Source organism: Lampetra fluviatilis, chromosome 72 (assembly GCF_964198595.1).
Source record: "Lampetra fluviatilis chromosome 72, kcLamFluv1.1, whole genome shotgun sequence".
NCBI lineage: Eukaryota > Metazoa > Chordata > Hyperoartia > Petromyzontiformes > Petromyzontidae > Lampetra > Lampetra fluviatilis.
The window spans coordinates 4,342,740-4,359,452 of NC_136346.1; the positions used below are offsets into that span (position 1 = coordinate 4,342,740).

A 16,713-nucleotide genomic window follows, 5' to 3' on the forward strand; every position below is an offset into this window, starting at 1 on the left:
CCTTCAGTATTCCGTTTCTCCCCCTGTGCCCCACATTATTGATGTACCTTTGAAAGTTTGCTATTGTGAGATGGGAAATGTTCCTGGTACATGTACACCGTTTGCTTGTTTTAGGGAAAAAAGCTTAAATAAAATCTGGATTCAGATTCTTTAAGCATGGCAAGGTGCTATTGTTTGAAGAAGCCAATGGCCTAAACCTTGATACAAATTACAGCTATCGAGTGACTTGCCTTGGGGAAGAAAAGTGAACAAATGCAGCACTAATACTGCCTACATATTGCACACACACCTCGTCAAAGGTCAGGACAGCAGTAGCAAATTTAAGAATTTTATTTTTGTCAATGGTCAGCAAGACATGCAAGTTCCAGCAATCACAAGTAGTCATCAATAGCTACTTCCGTCGAGCGCCACAGCCCGGCTCCTGCGCCTTCTGACGGCAATGGCAGCAGACAGGAGCGCAATTACGGCTGTGGCAATGACGAGGAGAATGGACAGGGTCCCAGCCGAGGCCCACGACGAAGAGGGAGCCTCCAGCAACAGAGCCGCGTCGTTAACAGGTGCTTCTTCAAAGAGCACGGGGCCCTGCAGCGACACCACGTGCTTTCCTACCACGCTGGAAGCGTCAGAGATGGCGTTGCGCTCTGGAACAAGAACAGAAATCGGTTGACGACTACTGGTCCATACGAAAGAACATTATATGCTGCAGGTCAAGTTCCCTAGAAAATCGAACGAGTAGGTAATTTTGGCATGTCACAGTTTGTTAAAAACCAGTCTGCAAAGTCACAGCAAATGTGCTCTAAATAGAAATTATAACATAGCAACATGACCACCAACATTAAAACCCCGTTGTCATCTGGACAAATCGTTACTCTGCGAGGCTGTTCTGGGTATACAAGTGCGAGATATTCAATAGAAGGCGCGGTGGTGCTCACGGTAGCGCCTGGTCTGTCCACACTGCCGATTGCACTCGGTGAGGAAGTTGGGGCTAGAGCTGTCGCACACCACGATAGAGCAGTGCAAGTAAACCTGTGGCAGACAGAATGCATCGCTCCGGTAAGTAAAGTTTCCCCATGTTTTTAGGTAGTACTTTTGCTCTCCCCAGTTGTACACCGTAAACATCATCCCTCCATGGTGACCTGGTTTTTAATGGCGGAAAAAAGCGGGCACTCACGAGGTCACGGGTGGTGCTGCGGTCAGAGTTCATGAAGGCAAAGGCCTGGAGTGCCAGACGCTTGTAGTGAGAAGGCAGTGGCAGGTCAGCGACACCAGGGAAGGACACACTGCAACAAGGAGACTGCACGGGGCAGCTGCACAGGTAAAAGTGCCGTTAACCTTCAATTCAAAGCAAGTGTCAGGTATCGGATTGAATGCACGCAAGGATGAAGGCCAACTTTAGTCAAGACATGTTCACGACCAGCAAGGCAAGCCCAATTGCCAATATGCAGTGCATCTGTGCAATGCAACCATCACTGAATATAGTCGGCCTTGTCCAAACCACCAGCTCTGGGAGGCAGAGGGTGGCTGTGTTAACATCCAGAACAACCCAAGGAGCGTTGTGGCCATTGATATTTTGGATGGCACTGCAATCTTGCTTAAGCGACGCCAGTGCTCAGTCACCATTACATGAACTGTTGTCATTGAAAGGCGACGTAATTAGCACAACTGTTTACGTGGGGAAAAAAGACAACCAATGCCTCGAACCAGGTTGCCTCTGCAGGCCCTGCGGTGGCCGTGAGAGGGTTTAAAGAGCACTACCCCGCCCAGCCTCACCCATCCACCACAAGCTTCCACTGCGTGGGGTCGGTGGCATCTGCCGTGGGCGTGGCCCAGCAGTCCTTCAGGAAGAGCACCAGTGTGGGGTCAGAGCGGTGCAGCAGTGACGCCTGCACGTAGAGCGGCGTTCCCAGCAGCGTTACCAGCGGGTACTGCCAGGGCTGGTACGGCGTGGTGTAGGAGTTGTCTGGCAGCGTGCAGACATGGTTCACAAGGCATGTGGATTAGTGGTGTAAGGGTCCTGTTTAGAGCACATTGGACAAGGCACCACAAAGTCTCTAAAACGTGCGCATTACTTTTGAATAGAACTAGGGCCATTATCGCAACTGTCCTGGCATAGAAACCGTGGTTGATATTTCATAATAAATGATGTCACCCTCACCTCCGCATGGTTGTCTACATACTGTATACAACGGCATCGCTAAATGTCTGTAGATGCTGCAACGGGCACGGTATCACACCGAGGGGTGGGAATCGGGTGCTAACAGTTGGCCAAAGTCTAGTCAATTGATAACGAATGAAGCTATTGACCACCATTCGTTCAAGCAAAGGTGACCTGACAAGAGGCTAAGAAAGCCAGTCAAATTTGCCTTTAAACAATGCCCTCAAGGAGACCGTTTTGGTTGATGGGTTGTGCAAAAGATTCATTTGGTAGAGCCATGGGAATTAAGGGCATTGTCATCCCTTTCAATGTAGGCCCCACACTAAAATGGTTTCAGCTGGTCGTTGCTAGATTCAAAACCACAGCAGAAGTTAGCATTTTAAGTTACACGTGCTACCATGGAGAATGTGCAAGTCGTTTTAGTTCATTAATGGATAATTATCAATCTGTTGGCAGGTTCACAATACTGGCAGCACAGCCTAGCGCAACGTTCGTTTGCAGTTCAAGTCCAGGAGCGGTGCCGATTAATGCATTCAAAAATCGCATGCAGTGGAAATTAAACCAGGGTTGAGCTACTAGCTGAGCAATGGCTAAAAAAAGCACGACTTTCAGCTGGCTTCGAGTCAGAGCTAATACAGACCCAAGTTTTCCCTGGGTAGAGCGACATCACAACCCGTGTTCAAGGTGACATTTGTCCACTCAGGTGCAAAGGGTGTCGGAGAGAGGAGTACTCACCAGTGAAGACCTGGAGCAGCAGGGAGAGGGGCCCAGTGGCCGTGGCTGGAGGTGGCGGTGGAAGAGTGCTCACCTGCACTCCAAGCTGCAGGTCTCCACTTCCAAGGAAGCGGCATTGAAGAACCATCCTGGTAAACAGACACCACCAGCCAAAGGCATGCACAACGTCCCTCACGGCAGCAAGAGATTGCAGGAGCGACACAGCGGACCGATAGGGTGTTTTGCAGACGTACCAGTGTAGGGACCACCTTGGTTAATACCGTGTTTACATTAGCCATAAGGTATATTCCTACTACTTCAAGATGTTAAAGATCCTGTGACGAGGAAAAGGCGCCCTTGTGCGTTGAATGTCCCAATTTAATGAATAAATAGTTGAATAAGGAAGCAGATTGGTCACGGTTCTGCAAATATTTATGGTCGCAGGGACAGTGGACATTTATGGGGGTGGGTCTCCTCTGCAAGACTTATGCTTGACCCTCATGAGCACAGCACTTGCAGTGCTTACTTGTATGTGGACGACTTGGTGATGGCGACGCTTCCATCAATGCAGAGCTCCCGCTCGGAGACCAACATCAACTCGTACACGAGCTCCTGCCCACTCCACTGGACACACCAAAAAGTAGTTCACACAAAACGATAATGCCATTGAGTGATCAAGCAGAAGAATGATAAGTGGTACTGGCCAGGAGTCCAAATTGCTACAAATTATATATTCGAATCCCCCTAAATTCTGCTTTGGCACTCGATTCATTTGACACTCAATCATAAAATGACCCTGTTGTTCTTTATCAACTCGTGCATGATTGTGCTCTGCACATCAATGAGTTGTGCATCAGGAAGGGTCCCGATGCAGCAGTTCAACAAGGTCAAACAACAACCATCAGGATGTGGGCAGGGCAAAGCAGAGTCCAGGAGCCCAGTACCTGCACAGTGGCACCACACGCTGCCATGGGTACGTCAAAGACTGCAAGGTCTGCAGACACCAGCACGGGGCTGCACTGCGCACCGCCACCGCCAGTCAGGTGCACAGTGCTCAGGTCCAGCGGTGGAGACGTTAGGTTCCGAGACACGGGCACCACAAAGCGCCCATCTGTGGTGCACACTGGGTGGAGAATGGCGGGGAGGGTAATGGAGAGTTCGCAGAATCGCGAAAGATGCCCCATGTAGCCCGTGGTGATGGAACAAGTTCAGGGAACCAGCACAGCAGGATGCTACCGTGCCAACAAAGAACCTCAAAGCAAGAGCCTAGTTTAGGTAGTGAATTATGGAACCTCTGTTTTGAGTCAGCTACGTACCAGCTTCACTGTAGAAGCAGCGGCGTAGAGTGGGGTCGTAGCAGCAGCCACTCTGTGCACAGACGTCCGCGCTCGGGACACTCTGCACAGAGTTGCATGGGAAGTTCCCGCTCTGACCAGAGCACGTGGCGATCTCTAACAGCAGCAGGAGCACAACAGGTCATCGTACAAAACCCCACACGTACTTAAAATAAAACGGCATCGTTTGAGCCACGTGTCAAGTAAGTGAATGAGTGTTACTTGGCACATGACCAAATCACCCGAGCAATGCACGCAATCTCAGAAGCAGAGCAGGGTTGAGTTTACAGCAAAAATGGGCAAACACGTTGCTCACTGGCTGTAAAAGGCTCTGACAGTGCAGCACAATTTGTTGCATTGAAGGTTAGTGCCACCGAACCGCGGCCAACAAGGAGCAGCGCGGTGAAGCATGGTCAAATTAACCCTCACGACCCAGGGCATCACCAACCAGCAGTGCATTAGGAAAACGCGTTTATATGGTGCAACTATTGCAATCAGCCATTGGGGGGGAAAGTGCATCGGAAAAGGATTCAAGCTGCAAGTTTGTCCAGTAAATGCCAAGGGCATGAAAAGCAGTTAAGCCAGCAGACCTATTCTATAGCACCAAGTCACAGGTAGTGCAGTCTGTGGGTCCGATTAGCAGAGTCAAATCAATGGTACTCACCTCCAGCCCTCGCTGATCTTAGGTTCTCAGGGCAGTCGATGGTGAAAGCCCAGAAGAGCCCATTGAGCCCCTGCCGCATCTCCTGCAGCTCCACCTGGATCTTCCTCCTGCCGTCCTGGTGAAATAAGCAGACCTCAAAATCGGACTCGGGGCCAGTGCTCCAGGAAGGCTTACACAAATCAGCAAATTTCGTGCATTCGACATTGTTGGGCGAGGCCAGGCTAATGACAAGTAAAGCTGTCAAATGGGAAACCCGCCACCACCTATCACCCAAATTAAGGCAGGTAGACCGCACGTGGGGGTTGCATTCCTGGGTCCGAAGTCACTTTCCCAGGTAAACCCCTGTCATTGTTCAAACGGATGCTGCGCTGCTCCGTGTGTAATACAGTTTCCATATTGACCTTGCCACAAAACCTCCATTATGCTTCCCACAAACACATAGCACTCACAAATTACCACCCTTCACAAAACTTTTATGTCTTGTGCAAACAACCTCAAGTAGTGCATATATTTCTGGCACAAAGCTCGTATGTTGGTTAGGTCTGCCACTTACATTTTGCCGTTGTAGCTCATACATGTCCAAGTCCTGTGTGCAATATTTTGTGACATCTACGTTGGTTTCTTAGAGGTCAGCTTGGATAGTGACCTTCTGTAGCAAGTGCCGTTTATTCTATACCAAGCATCAAACTGCTCCGATTCCCTTCTTTGCATTGAATAGTATTGTGAAAGCTGCATCCATTGGCAGGCGTGAAATACACAAACTGAAAGCTTGTTTTGCCGTGTAAGTTTGGTGATGTAAGAGTTAACCGTTCACACATTACCTTTATTAAGGTGGCCACTTTGGTGAAATGGACGTCTAGATGGCAAATCGTTTAACCGTTAAGTACCGCAAGAGAACAATTATGCTGGAGATAAGACTGACGAGACACAGACTAAAGACAAAAAAGCAATGCAATGAGGCAAGGCCATGGGCAATAAAGGATACTTAGGATTGGTTTAAAGAGTAATGTAGCAACATGGCATACTACAATGAACAAGAGCACAAATGGCAAGTGCAAACCAAGGTAAACTGATAAAAAATTAACCCGTAAAAACAAAGTTTTTCACTCTAAATCCTTTACATGCGTGGCGGCTAGAGTCCTCTCGTCCTCTGGCTTGAGATGGCTGCCACCTATGGGTCAGATGATTGTCTGCCAGCATTAAGCAATTGATAATTAAATATTCAAAAATTGTATCTTAAAGTATACAATTTTGGAAAAAAATTCAAGAAAATTAATTGTCACGCACAACGAGTCTGTGTGCAAAAATGTCAGCTTGATTGGATCACGGGAAGTGGGTTAAAAAACGACCGAAAGATTTGCACGGTCGTAAGCAAGGAAGCGAACTTAATAAAGGATTTAAAAAGACAAGGATGGCAAGATCTTGATAACAAGACATATTGAATGAGCATTGCATCGATTGTACAGGGATATCGATCAAGAGAAAGAGCTGCTGTATAAAACTAGAAACATAATCGCTACCACCTAGGCATGATCGAAATAACCATATCTTGTAGGCATAAATAGAAAGGGCAATGAAACTCATCTGAAAACAAATTTCAGAGTGGACGCCATGAAAAAAAAAAATCAATCTTTGAAATTGCTATAAAAATCAAATGCACGAGCTAAGCAAATGCGGAGGGGAAAATACCAGTAGACAAAATCCAATTTCATTATGGCCAGACATCGGTGGCATGTGATAGCAGACCGGTTATGGATTGCGAACATCAATTTTGCTACTACCACAGCAGTCCCAGCGGGTACTTAGCATCGACGCAAGTCACAACGGTCTCCTCGTGTTCACCTCCACGCGCACGTGGCAGGCATCACCAGCAGCGGTGAAGTGGAGCGCAGCACCGTCCCTCGCGATGGAGAAGCCGCAGTCCCCCTGCACAGACTCCACATCCACGGCCTCATTCTGCACCGCTGGAGACATCAAGAACAAAGTTAAAAAAACTTGCATCTGGATGGATTGCGCACCACAAGTTCATGTGGGCAGCGTCACTGCAAGCGAGAGAAACAACAAAGTATGGCGTTAGTGTGAACGCGAATAGGAAATCTCCACAGAACCAGGAACGTCTCTAGGACACAGGATCCTCAATGCACTGTTGGAATTACGGCACTCCCAAACCTGCACAACGACCTCGTCTAATAGTTGCTAGTAAATAAGGCAGCGTGTCGGATTTAGCGACAAGATTTCCCAAGTCGTCAACGGAGGACTCCGGTGGGAAATGCAGACGATGCGAGTAGAGAACCAGAGTCTGACAGGAGTCATCAGGTTCAGTTTAGAACGGAAGTCACGACCTTGCATGAAATGTTCCAATGAAAGGGAGAGCGCCCATTGGGCAGGCAACCAAGAGGTGGTATCGATTAATAAGGGATTCACCCGTCTAGTAAACACAATTATCCTATGGAAGAATAAGATTTGAGTCTCGTCGTCGTCTGATGTATTAGACTAGTTGAAATGAACCATGACGCAAATACATTATTACGCTTTGAATTCCAGATTCTTAAAATTTCCATCGTTCATGCGAATTACATTTCACAACACGAACCAAAAAAACAAAAATAGACACCGAATATGAGAAATTGCGAGGTCAAAGCGAATCGAAAACGAAGCAGTTGTGACCAAACAATTGACCAGAGAATCTCAGCCCCGTATCAATTTGATCGTATCCTTGGAGTGGCTTCATATATTCAATCATACAATGGATCAAGATTGCAATTATGTCATCACGATTTAATTGAAAGCTCGTCGACTCACTCCGTACAAAGACACGGTAGTCACTGTGAGAGGAGCTGCTCCATCCCACAGAAAAACCCAGGGTAGAGGAGATGCATTGCTTCAGCAGACCTGGGGGAGGCAGTTCAGAAGTTGAAACGTCAACATCAACTACACCTTACAGAGCAATTAAAAAACAGCCCGCGACGGTTGGTGGGTGGGCGCAGTCCCTTTACTTTACTGTGCACACAAGTCTGTAAGGTGTTGCTTTGTTTTTATTTGGCGCAAAGTCAAAAGGCACGTGCACGACTAGACAGTATGAACCTCACACCAGGGATCGTCAGCCTGCAGCTTCGAAGCCGTTGGTTGAAACATTATATTTTGGTTGTAGACCCCTGCATTATACTCTTGAAATTGTAGTAGAAAGTTGCCAAGGTAGAGCCTGATATGCAAATTATCAACGCGAGTGCACAGTTCCTTGTTACTATAATGGAAAGGAACAAGGTCATGATGATTTTGCACGCGAGTGTTACGTATAGTCCTGCGCAGTCAAATGTTGTACAATTCACCATTTTAAGTAAAGTTGCAAGGGCCGTGCCATCAGTCACCAGCCATATTTTTCGAAAGCGTTATTATCGTAAAAAGGAACGTGCAAGGGAGAGTTAATGTCCCCAAACGCCCCCTTTTCCATGCGCTGGAGGATTATTAATTACCTACATGCCGGCCTATGCCCAACCGCAGCCATCACGTCGCGTCACGTAACCACTCCGGCGGCAGGCGCACAACAAATTCACCCCCCCCCCCTCCACCTCGTCCAGGCAGCGCTCTTGTTGGCATCTCGTGTCGCCGGTAACGCTTTTCCAGTTCACCGAGAGACGCCGCCATTATAGTCTTGTGCATGGCGGTGTCCAGACACACGATAGCGGTAGTGAGAGAATGCGCGATGTGGTTTGCATGTGGCGACAGCAGCAGCAGCGCCCCCTACCTCTCGGCTCCCCCAGCGTCCGCGGTCCCAGCGACTGTCGAAGCCTCGCGTGGACGGAGCCCAGGCAGAGGAAGCTGCGGGAAGTACGAGACACGTGACCGCCAAGACGAGAGAACGCAGGGGGAGGAGAGAGGCAAACACCGCACCCCCCCCCCGCCCCCCCCCCACAAAAAAATAATTGGCCCTGTAGCGATTTTAGGAAGGGCCGATTCAAGGCCAGCACGGTGCACGAAGGAATTGGTGTAAACAGCGCCACGCCAAGCCACCTTTGGAACCCCACCACCCACAATGGGGCGAGCGAGACATTTCAGGACCGCATTTCCACATTTTTATCTCAATGCATTTCTCCATGCAGGTCAGTCACCCAAAGCGATATGGAAACGCCCTCTCTTACAAACGTACACAAGACTTCATTATCCAGAGCTGTTGAGGAACATCCCTGAACACCACTCAGCACGCCCCTCCGCCTCCTCACCTGGTCAGGAGCAGCAGAAGAACTCGCAGAGCCGCCATCGTAACAAATCATCGGCTGCATCGCTTCCCTTAGGCCATGGACCCCTTTTATATGGAGAGCCCTCAGCGATCCCGATCCAGATTGGATCAGATCCACCCACGCATTGTCTAATCAGCGAGATTTTATCAGAGCAGATCCACTCACTCATTGTCTCATCAGTAGAGGTTTGCTCGATCTCGGCGCACGTGCATGGATAGGAGCTGCACCGCAAATCACGCGGCACGTACGTAGGAGGAGTTAATTGGTTAATTACTGAAACTGAATGAGGCCGCGCGCAGATAAAAGCCCCGAGTCGGGACAGTAGCTGCGTTTGCTCTGCTGGTGCCGTGCTAAGTCTCGGTTTTTTGTTGTCCTTGCGATGGAGATCACGAGGGCTTTGTTTTCGGTCTTGGGGTTGTTATGTCTTGCCTCTGGTGAGTGGAGTTTGGTCGAAAGATGCTTTTACAAACCTGTTTATTTGTCGGTCAATGCAACTGCCGTGTTTACTAATGTGAGCATCATAATATACCCGTACTAACGATGGGTTTGGTAGTGTGGCGTGGTGGTTAATTTACTGTTCTATATACCTGAACACGAATTTGCGTCCTGGTAATGTTAACATTGGCGACAAGTGTCTAGACCTGGGGCTTTGCCATAATTCAGCCCGTACTGATCTGTATGGTCAAACTGACGACCGCAATGTGCGAGACTTGATCCAGTAGTGGATTACCAAAACGTATTCTTAACCTGTCGTAACGCGTGTAATACATTTATTGAGGTGCTACTGGGTAATTCGAACTCTTGCATTAGCAGCTCCGTGTGGATGATTGACTCGAGGCTCTGACACTTTCTACTGCTTCACTGACCACCTGTGTCACTTTGGGTAACTCTCGCGTATCGTCCCGTGTGGCACCGCAGCTGCAGTGGCCACCTCCGCCACGGTGAGTGTGGTGTGTGACGAGGCGACGCTCACGCTGACCGTGAGCAGGGACCTGTTTGGCACGGGTCACCTGGCCCAAGCGAGTGACCTGTCCCTGGGAGTGCCAGCCTGCCCCGTCACTGGGAGCGACGCCCTTGCTGGGACGGTGACCTTCCTCTACGCACTGGAAAGCTGTGGCAGCAGCCTCCAGGTAACTGGCTGCTAATGCTGCTGTAACATAATCTGCGCAATCCAACTGCTTCATGTTTTTGCCGAGTATAGATGCAGAAGAATTACAATTCTGCATTCGAGTCAAGCCAGACTTCTTCAATAACATCGGGGTTTATCGCTTTGAAGTCCCCTTAGTATTTGTAGATCGGTCATTGCATTATTATGTTAAGGTCTGTTCTGGTTGACCAGTCGTACATTATAGCGTAATAATACATTATAGCGTTTTTAACCTTCCAAAATACATTTGGAAACTGCATCTGCCATGGTTGGTGTGGGTGTGTTTTTTTTATGGTGGACATGAGCTAGGTGAATTATATAAACCAAGGAACAGCTGCATTGGGTCTTTCACCAAGGTGTTTGAGCTTTTTCTTTTTTATTCCGCTAGTATTGCAATAAGTAATAAACCTCACGTCTTCCTCCCTTCTTAGATGAGTGCAGAGCTGCTGTCTTACGAGAACTACCTCTACTACCGCCCCACGTCCAACACGGGCATTATCCGCACAAACTACGTCGCCGTGCCGGTCGTTTGCCGCTATCCCAGGCGAGTTCACCAGCAGTCTCTGGTTGACATTTGCTTAATTTAGAAGTCCAGCTAAACTGTTTACAATTCTACCACTGTCTTGAAAAATTACGTGCCGTTTCGTGTGCTTTAGCTTTGCGAGGCCTGAATTGCAATAAAGCCAATGTCAGCGAGTTAATCCACCGATGGAAAGTCTCCCTGTGCTGTCTGTCGTGGGGGTTTTTAGTGTCAACTTTACTGATGGGTTCACATCAAACGCCTGTCGTGGCCTGTCTCGAACATCCAGCCTTGCAAGTGTCTGAAGTAGTGCATGCATTGCATACTGTGTGAACCACGGTCCCCTTAATTATACTCCATTCCCCTAATTCTTCTACTTTCTCTTATTTGGCCCTCGTCGGACAAGTCTTGCAAGTTGCGATGTTAAATATACTCTGAAAATATGATTCTGTATCTCTTCGCTTGTCTATTCGTTGTAAGATGTTAACGACATTGCAATAATAATCTGGGCACTAATTGGTGCAGTTGAGCATCACCCACCTCTGCTCTTTGTAGAGAATGTGTGCCTGATCTCTTCCTGACTGCAGGAAGGGGAACGTGTCCAGCGATGCCATCAAACCCACATGGATCCCCTTCAGCAGCGCCAAGGTTATGCAGCAGCAGCTGAGCTTCACGCTGAGGCTCATGACCGGTCAGTGGTGATGTGAGGACGTTGATTACCTATTATGCACATGGCTACTACCAGGATGGCAATTTAGACTATAAACCCTTCAATATGTGTGCTTGGTATTGAAGAATAGGCCAGATATATGCCTGAGGTCCCTAAACTTTATCTGAGGTTAAAAATAGGTTTACCCCTTTTCTGGCACCACAACTGTGCTGTTTAGATGTTAAAACACCAAACTGAGACTTTTTTTTACAAGGAATCGTGTCTACATTAACCACTAATTGTAGTCAGAATGCAAACAAAACAACTGATAATATATGCATTGTCTTTGAAACTGATTGGTCCACACCAGACGGCTTTCTGTCGAGACAAAAGACTGTCTCTGGTTTCCACCAAATGCGTTTCAAAGATATATTATCAGTTTTACTGGTAGGAACGAAGTGAACCAGCCTCCAATAGATTAGTCCGTCCGTCCGATGTCCGATTAGGTGTAGCAACATCGCCCCCTACTGCAAACACTTGCCAGGACCCTACAAAAACCTTTAGACTCAGTGGGGCTTTCCTGGCTAAACAAGTGTAATAATACATTATGTTTATATTCGTTGGTTATTCGTTCCTACCAGCCCACCCAGCAGGGTCCTGTTTTATTTGCATTCTGACCACAAATGTTGTGGTTAATGCAGATATGATTGATTTGTAAAACGTTTCAGTTTGCTGTTTTAACATCTTAACACCTGTTGCCAGAAAAAAGGGAAACCTATTCTCATTTTGGTACTGGCAAAGGAGGTCCCATGATTTATCTGGTTTTCTTCCACAAGCAGTGGCGTGAGCAAGCACTTTCCTGGCTGCGCTTTTAGTCTGCACTCGGCCTTGGCAATTGTGTTTTGAGGATGTCTAATTGTGTTTTCTTTTATGAAGACGACTGGAGTGTGGCGCGACCTTCCACCGTATACCAGCTGGGCCAGACTCTGCATATCGAGGCGAGCGTGCAGACACTGAACCACGTTCCACTCCGGATCTTCGTGGTCAGCTGCTTTGCAACCCCGGTTCCGGACAGGAACTCTCCCCTCAGCTACCAGATCATTTCTAACTCTGGGTGAGATTTCTCTCTTAATCCCACCCGATGAATGTTTATGCTTCTTGTCTTAAAGGTGACATTCCACTGCTTGAGTATATAACAGAGCCTGACATTGGAATGCTGCTGAATCTTGCTCTGATGGTTAAGCCTGACCGGGTGTATGGTTAATAATTTTTATCACATGGTGTCTGTCGGTACATTACTGATGAGAGATGTGGTCAATGTGCGTCATTGGTGACTGATTTGGTTTGTGGGTGGGAGGAGCCCCTTACCCCTTGAGAGGTGGGCTTGGCGCACCCTCTGTGCCGTATTATACAGTGGAAGAGGAGTACTACATCTCCTAGCGCTGGCTTTATGCTGGTCTGCCCTATGTAAAGCCACATGTCATACCTCTACGGTGTCTGTGCAGGTGTCTGGTGGATGGCAAAGTCTCGTATGATGCTCACCTCACTTCTAGCTTCCTTCTCCGGCAAAGTGACAACGTCCTTCGCTTCTTCATAGATTCCTTCCGCTTCCTTGCGACGTTGACCAACAGTGGCGATCAGGTGATCTACTGTCATGCAGGCTTCTACAGAAACCACCTTTTAGCCACGTGGTAGGCAGTGTGGTTGAGTAATAACCATCTTCCTCTTCTCGGTCCAGGTTTTCGTCTTCTGCCAGCTGAAGGTTGCAGATGTTGCTACATCTCCAACGGCTGTCAATAAAGCTTGCACCTACAGCCCCTCGGCTGCATACAGGTTGGTCTGCTTCCTTGTATTGCTCAGCAATTTGTTTTTCAGTGTCTTCCATCCAATAGCTCAATCCATGCCTTGCATGTTGGCTACATATTATTGCATGCCTGTGTGCTTAACTAATATCCCTGAGACCTGACTTTGGTTTCTAGCTGCAACTGGTATTACAACATTTCCTGTGCAGTCTCACGGGTCTTTTCTTGTTTAGATGTATTCAGGTGATTATTGGTCATAGCCTGCACTTGTCTTGAGTTTAGCAACAAGTGTAGCGGCCTGCAAACGACGTCTGTCATTCGTTTGAGCTCCTTTTGAAAAATCTCAGCCTCGTAGCCAGAGTTCAAATCTCACTCGTGGCTAATGTCGGCGCATCAACCGAGCCTCGCCTTCGTAGATTTTTTTTTTTTCCTCAAGCTGATCACCAGGGCTGGTGTGTAACAACCTTGGAAGTGGTCCTGGTCACAGACTTTCCCTTCATGCTACAAGTACTTTCCTATAATGCTCTGACTCTACAGGTCGGGTGCCGTCATACAGTTAAACACAACTACGCCCAGAATTGTATTCCTGGCCACTGCTCCCATCGAGTGGTATTGTCGCCATCGCTGTGGTCGACCGTGGTGCTGGCCAAATGGTACATCGCTGTACGTTGCTTTCCCTGAACGGGTGCTCAATCGGCACTTTGCTCAAATGTGAACGGATACGAGTAAGCATTGCCTGTGTAACTACAGACGGCGTTTGTGTGCAATGCAGGTGGGTCTCTGCTGATGGCTCGGACTCGGTGTGCAGCTGCTGCGAGTCCACGTGCCCCAGTGGAAGAAGGCGCAGGGATGTGGCAGCAGTGACTGGTGAGTACAACCGTCGTATTCAGCCATTTAGTCTTGTACAGAAAACCCTTGAATATCAAGGCAGTTACGTTCTTGGAAAGTGTCAGAAAAGCCAAACTGCGACATTCACTATGGTAAGCCTTGCCTAAATAATGGTGTTAGGTATGTGGCACTCAGGAATGGAGGCATCGCGATTGAAATAAGTAATGTGCCAAGTAAACTAAATAGAAATAATTTCGATTTAAAGCTTTTGTGACTGCAGGGATTCATATTCTTGGTTTTTTCGGTAAAGTCACGTAGAAGGAAAATACAAAAATTATCATGACGTTTGGATTGCAACACAAGCAATCCTCATCAGGTGTGTGTGGGCTTAAGCCTGGGCATTCGCTGCATTACAAATGTGGTCCTCTCACTCAGGACCGTCGTATGCGGTGGAAGATGTGATGCTGGGCCCCATCGTGATTGCCAAGCCCTTCTCAGATGGTGCTGAGCCAAGCAGCCCAGCAAAACAGCAGCAGCCACGGGTTTCTACATCTGCATCCAAAGGTAAAGCTACCAGATTCTTTCATGGCACATTTTTTCCAGTCTCGGTTAAAAGCTACTTCTCATACTTTGATACTGGCAAAAAGGTCCCATGATGTATCTGCTCGCCCAGGGATATAAATGCTCTGATGCATGGATTGTCGTTGTACTGTTTGCCTTTTGGCGTTTTCTGGTTTGACTCGGACTAGCCCATAAAGAAGGTTGTCTCTGGTGTAGACCAATCCGTTTCAAAGATGATACCTATATAAAAGGAGCATGTTCACCAAAAGTGCGTGCGGTTAATACAGACTTAATTTAAAACCAGGACATCCATGATGCTTTAAGGTTGACCTCTCATGAATTGGCAATCTGTAATACTTCATCTCTATACGGAACTTTTTGCAATTTGGGGAGGAAGCAATTTGTTTTTCGAAGTCTGCTTTCTTACTCCTTTGAAAGGGCCTATGACATCCAACTACAACCCCCTTCCCCAATAACAAGTTGAAAAGGTACAAAACATTGATATTACAGCAGTACCCTAAAAGGTATGACCAACAAATATTGCCATGATCCTTCTTAAATGTGCTTTGGTCGTCAGATGTAAATTTGTTTAAAATCTCAATTTGTTTAACATACCTAATGATATTTGTGATTATTTTTTAATAACATAACATGTGTGACGTGCTGAATTAAAGCCATCCACCAGTGTTAAATGGCAAACCTTGGTGAGTGACAAATTTGAACAGTACGTCTTTCACACCTTGACCAAATACTTGGATAGGTCAAATGCCCCCACAACCTCCAGCATGTGGAAACCCTAGCTTTATGGCTCCGCAGTTACCCACCAGCCCTTTCTCTCAAATTGTTGTTTTACAGGTGCTGCTCCCGTCCTTGGTCTGGGAGTGGCTGCGCTGGTGATGGCTGTCGCAGCAAGCGCCACGGTGGCTTTGTTTGTTTCGAAGAGGCGTCGAACGACTCCTTCAAAGGGATTGAAAACGAGCTTCTGATCTTCAGTTGCTTTGCTTAAGTTGTGATAAATAAAACTCTGGTGCGTTACTTCTTCTTGTCTTTTTGGGGTCTTTGCTTGGCGTTTCCAGCACTTTGTGTAACCACACTATTGCCCAGTTTATGAGGGTGAGCATGGAAACAATTGTGGTCTCCAATTCATGCGTGCCAGGACTAGTAGGATGTACCTTTTAATGGCAAATGGTTTTTTATACCTTCCCAATTGTCCAAACTGGCAGTCGTTGTTTGTCCATGTACAATGGAGCAGTTGAACAATTTCAAGTAAGAAATCCATTTCTATGCCACTTTAATCTTCCATAAAAATGGCCCCAGAAGTTTACAACCGTGGCAGTAATTGGGCATTGATGGTGCATTACAAAGACGGGCAAGGTGCAACAACCGTGCAAGGAAACGTAGCCTTTAATATTGTACTTAAGCTGACGGTTGGCGTTTTACATGTGGAAATTTGTTTCCAGAGTGCCCCACAGCCTTAAATCAAAATATGTATTCATCCTAGTGACATGAGCTCTGCTCTGTCCATTGGATGCATGTCAAAGTTACAACAACCAACAATACAAACTATGGGAGTGCATAGTATCTTGAAGGTACATAAATTACACTATACAAAGTAAATGCTTTCAAATGGCATGAATACACCAATTCTCATGCTTGGGCAAGTTGGTCCCAGACCAGAGGAAAGTCCCTTGCTAAAATTGAACTCCTTACATGAGTAAGGATGAAAGTTACAAATCCCATTGCCAGTGGAATTAGCACTGATTTCGGATGTTTTTAATGTCTAATTTACAACGTCAAGGATCTGTAATGAGAGCCTATGTCCGGCTCACGTGGTGATTGGCTCTGCCGGTCCTGCTCTACAGCCAATGGGGGGAGAGCCTGGGAGCATGGCCCTGGTGTGATCGAGGGATGTCAGCCAGGATGATTGGTTCTGCTGGTCTTGGCCTCAGCCAATGGGAAAACAAGTCAGGGGCGTGGTCCTGGGAGTTGATGGAGGAATCTGGAACATTCAGCGCAGGCTATTAAGGATTGGCTGGAGTGTACCACGTGACCGAGGCATTAAATAAGGGAAGAGCCGAGGGACACGTGGTCAGACAAGGAA

At 47.4% G+C, this 16,713-nt stretch overlaps 2 protein-coding genes across 2 annotated transcripts; one reads left to right on the forward strand and one right to left on the reverse strand.

The window, feature by feature from the left end:
- Positions 1 to 384: 384 nt before the first annotated feature.
- Positions 385 to 9,125, reverse strand: LOC144953106 (zona pellucida sperm-binding protein 4-like). The gene is made up of 13 exons (XM_078883638.1): positions 9,088 to 9,125; positions 8,613 to 8,686; positions 7,670 to 7,759; positions 6,710 to 6,831; positions 4,868 to 4,982; positions 4,186 to 4,320; positions 3,814 to 3,992; positions 3,396 to 3,493; positions 2,891 to 3,018; positions 1,771 to 1,960; positions 1,172 to 1,307; positions 933 to 1,026; positions 385 to 641 (listed from the first exon to the last, which is right to left on the reverse strand). The coding sequence occupies exons 1-13, from the start codon at positions 9,123 to 9,125 to the stop codon at positions 385 to 387; spliced, it is 1,656 nt and encodes a 551-aa protein (XP_078739764.1).
- A 359-nt stretch (positions 9,126 to 9,484) lies between these two features.
- On the forward strand, positions 9,485 to 15,598 carry LOC144953108 (zona pellucida sperm-binding protein 3-like). Its single transcript, XM_078883640.1, has 10 exons — positions 9,485 to 9,539; positions 10,024 to 10,235; positions 10,684 to 10,800; positions 11,364 to 11,463; positions 12,358 to 12,535; positions 12,927 to 13,062; positions 13,160 to 13,254; positions 13,996 to 14,090; positions 14,487 to 14,615; positions 15,468 to 15,598. The coding sequence occupies exons 1-10, from the start codon at positions 9,485 to 9,487 to the stop codon at positions 15,596 to 15,598; spliced, it is 1,248 nt and encodes a 415-aa protein (XP_078739766.1).
- The last annotated feature ends 1,115 nt before the right edge of the window (positions 15,599 to 16,713 follow it).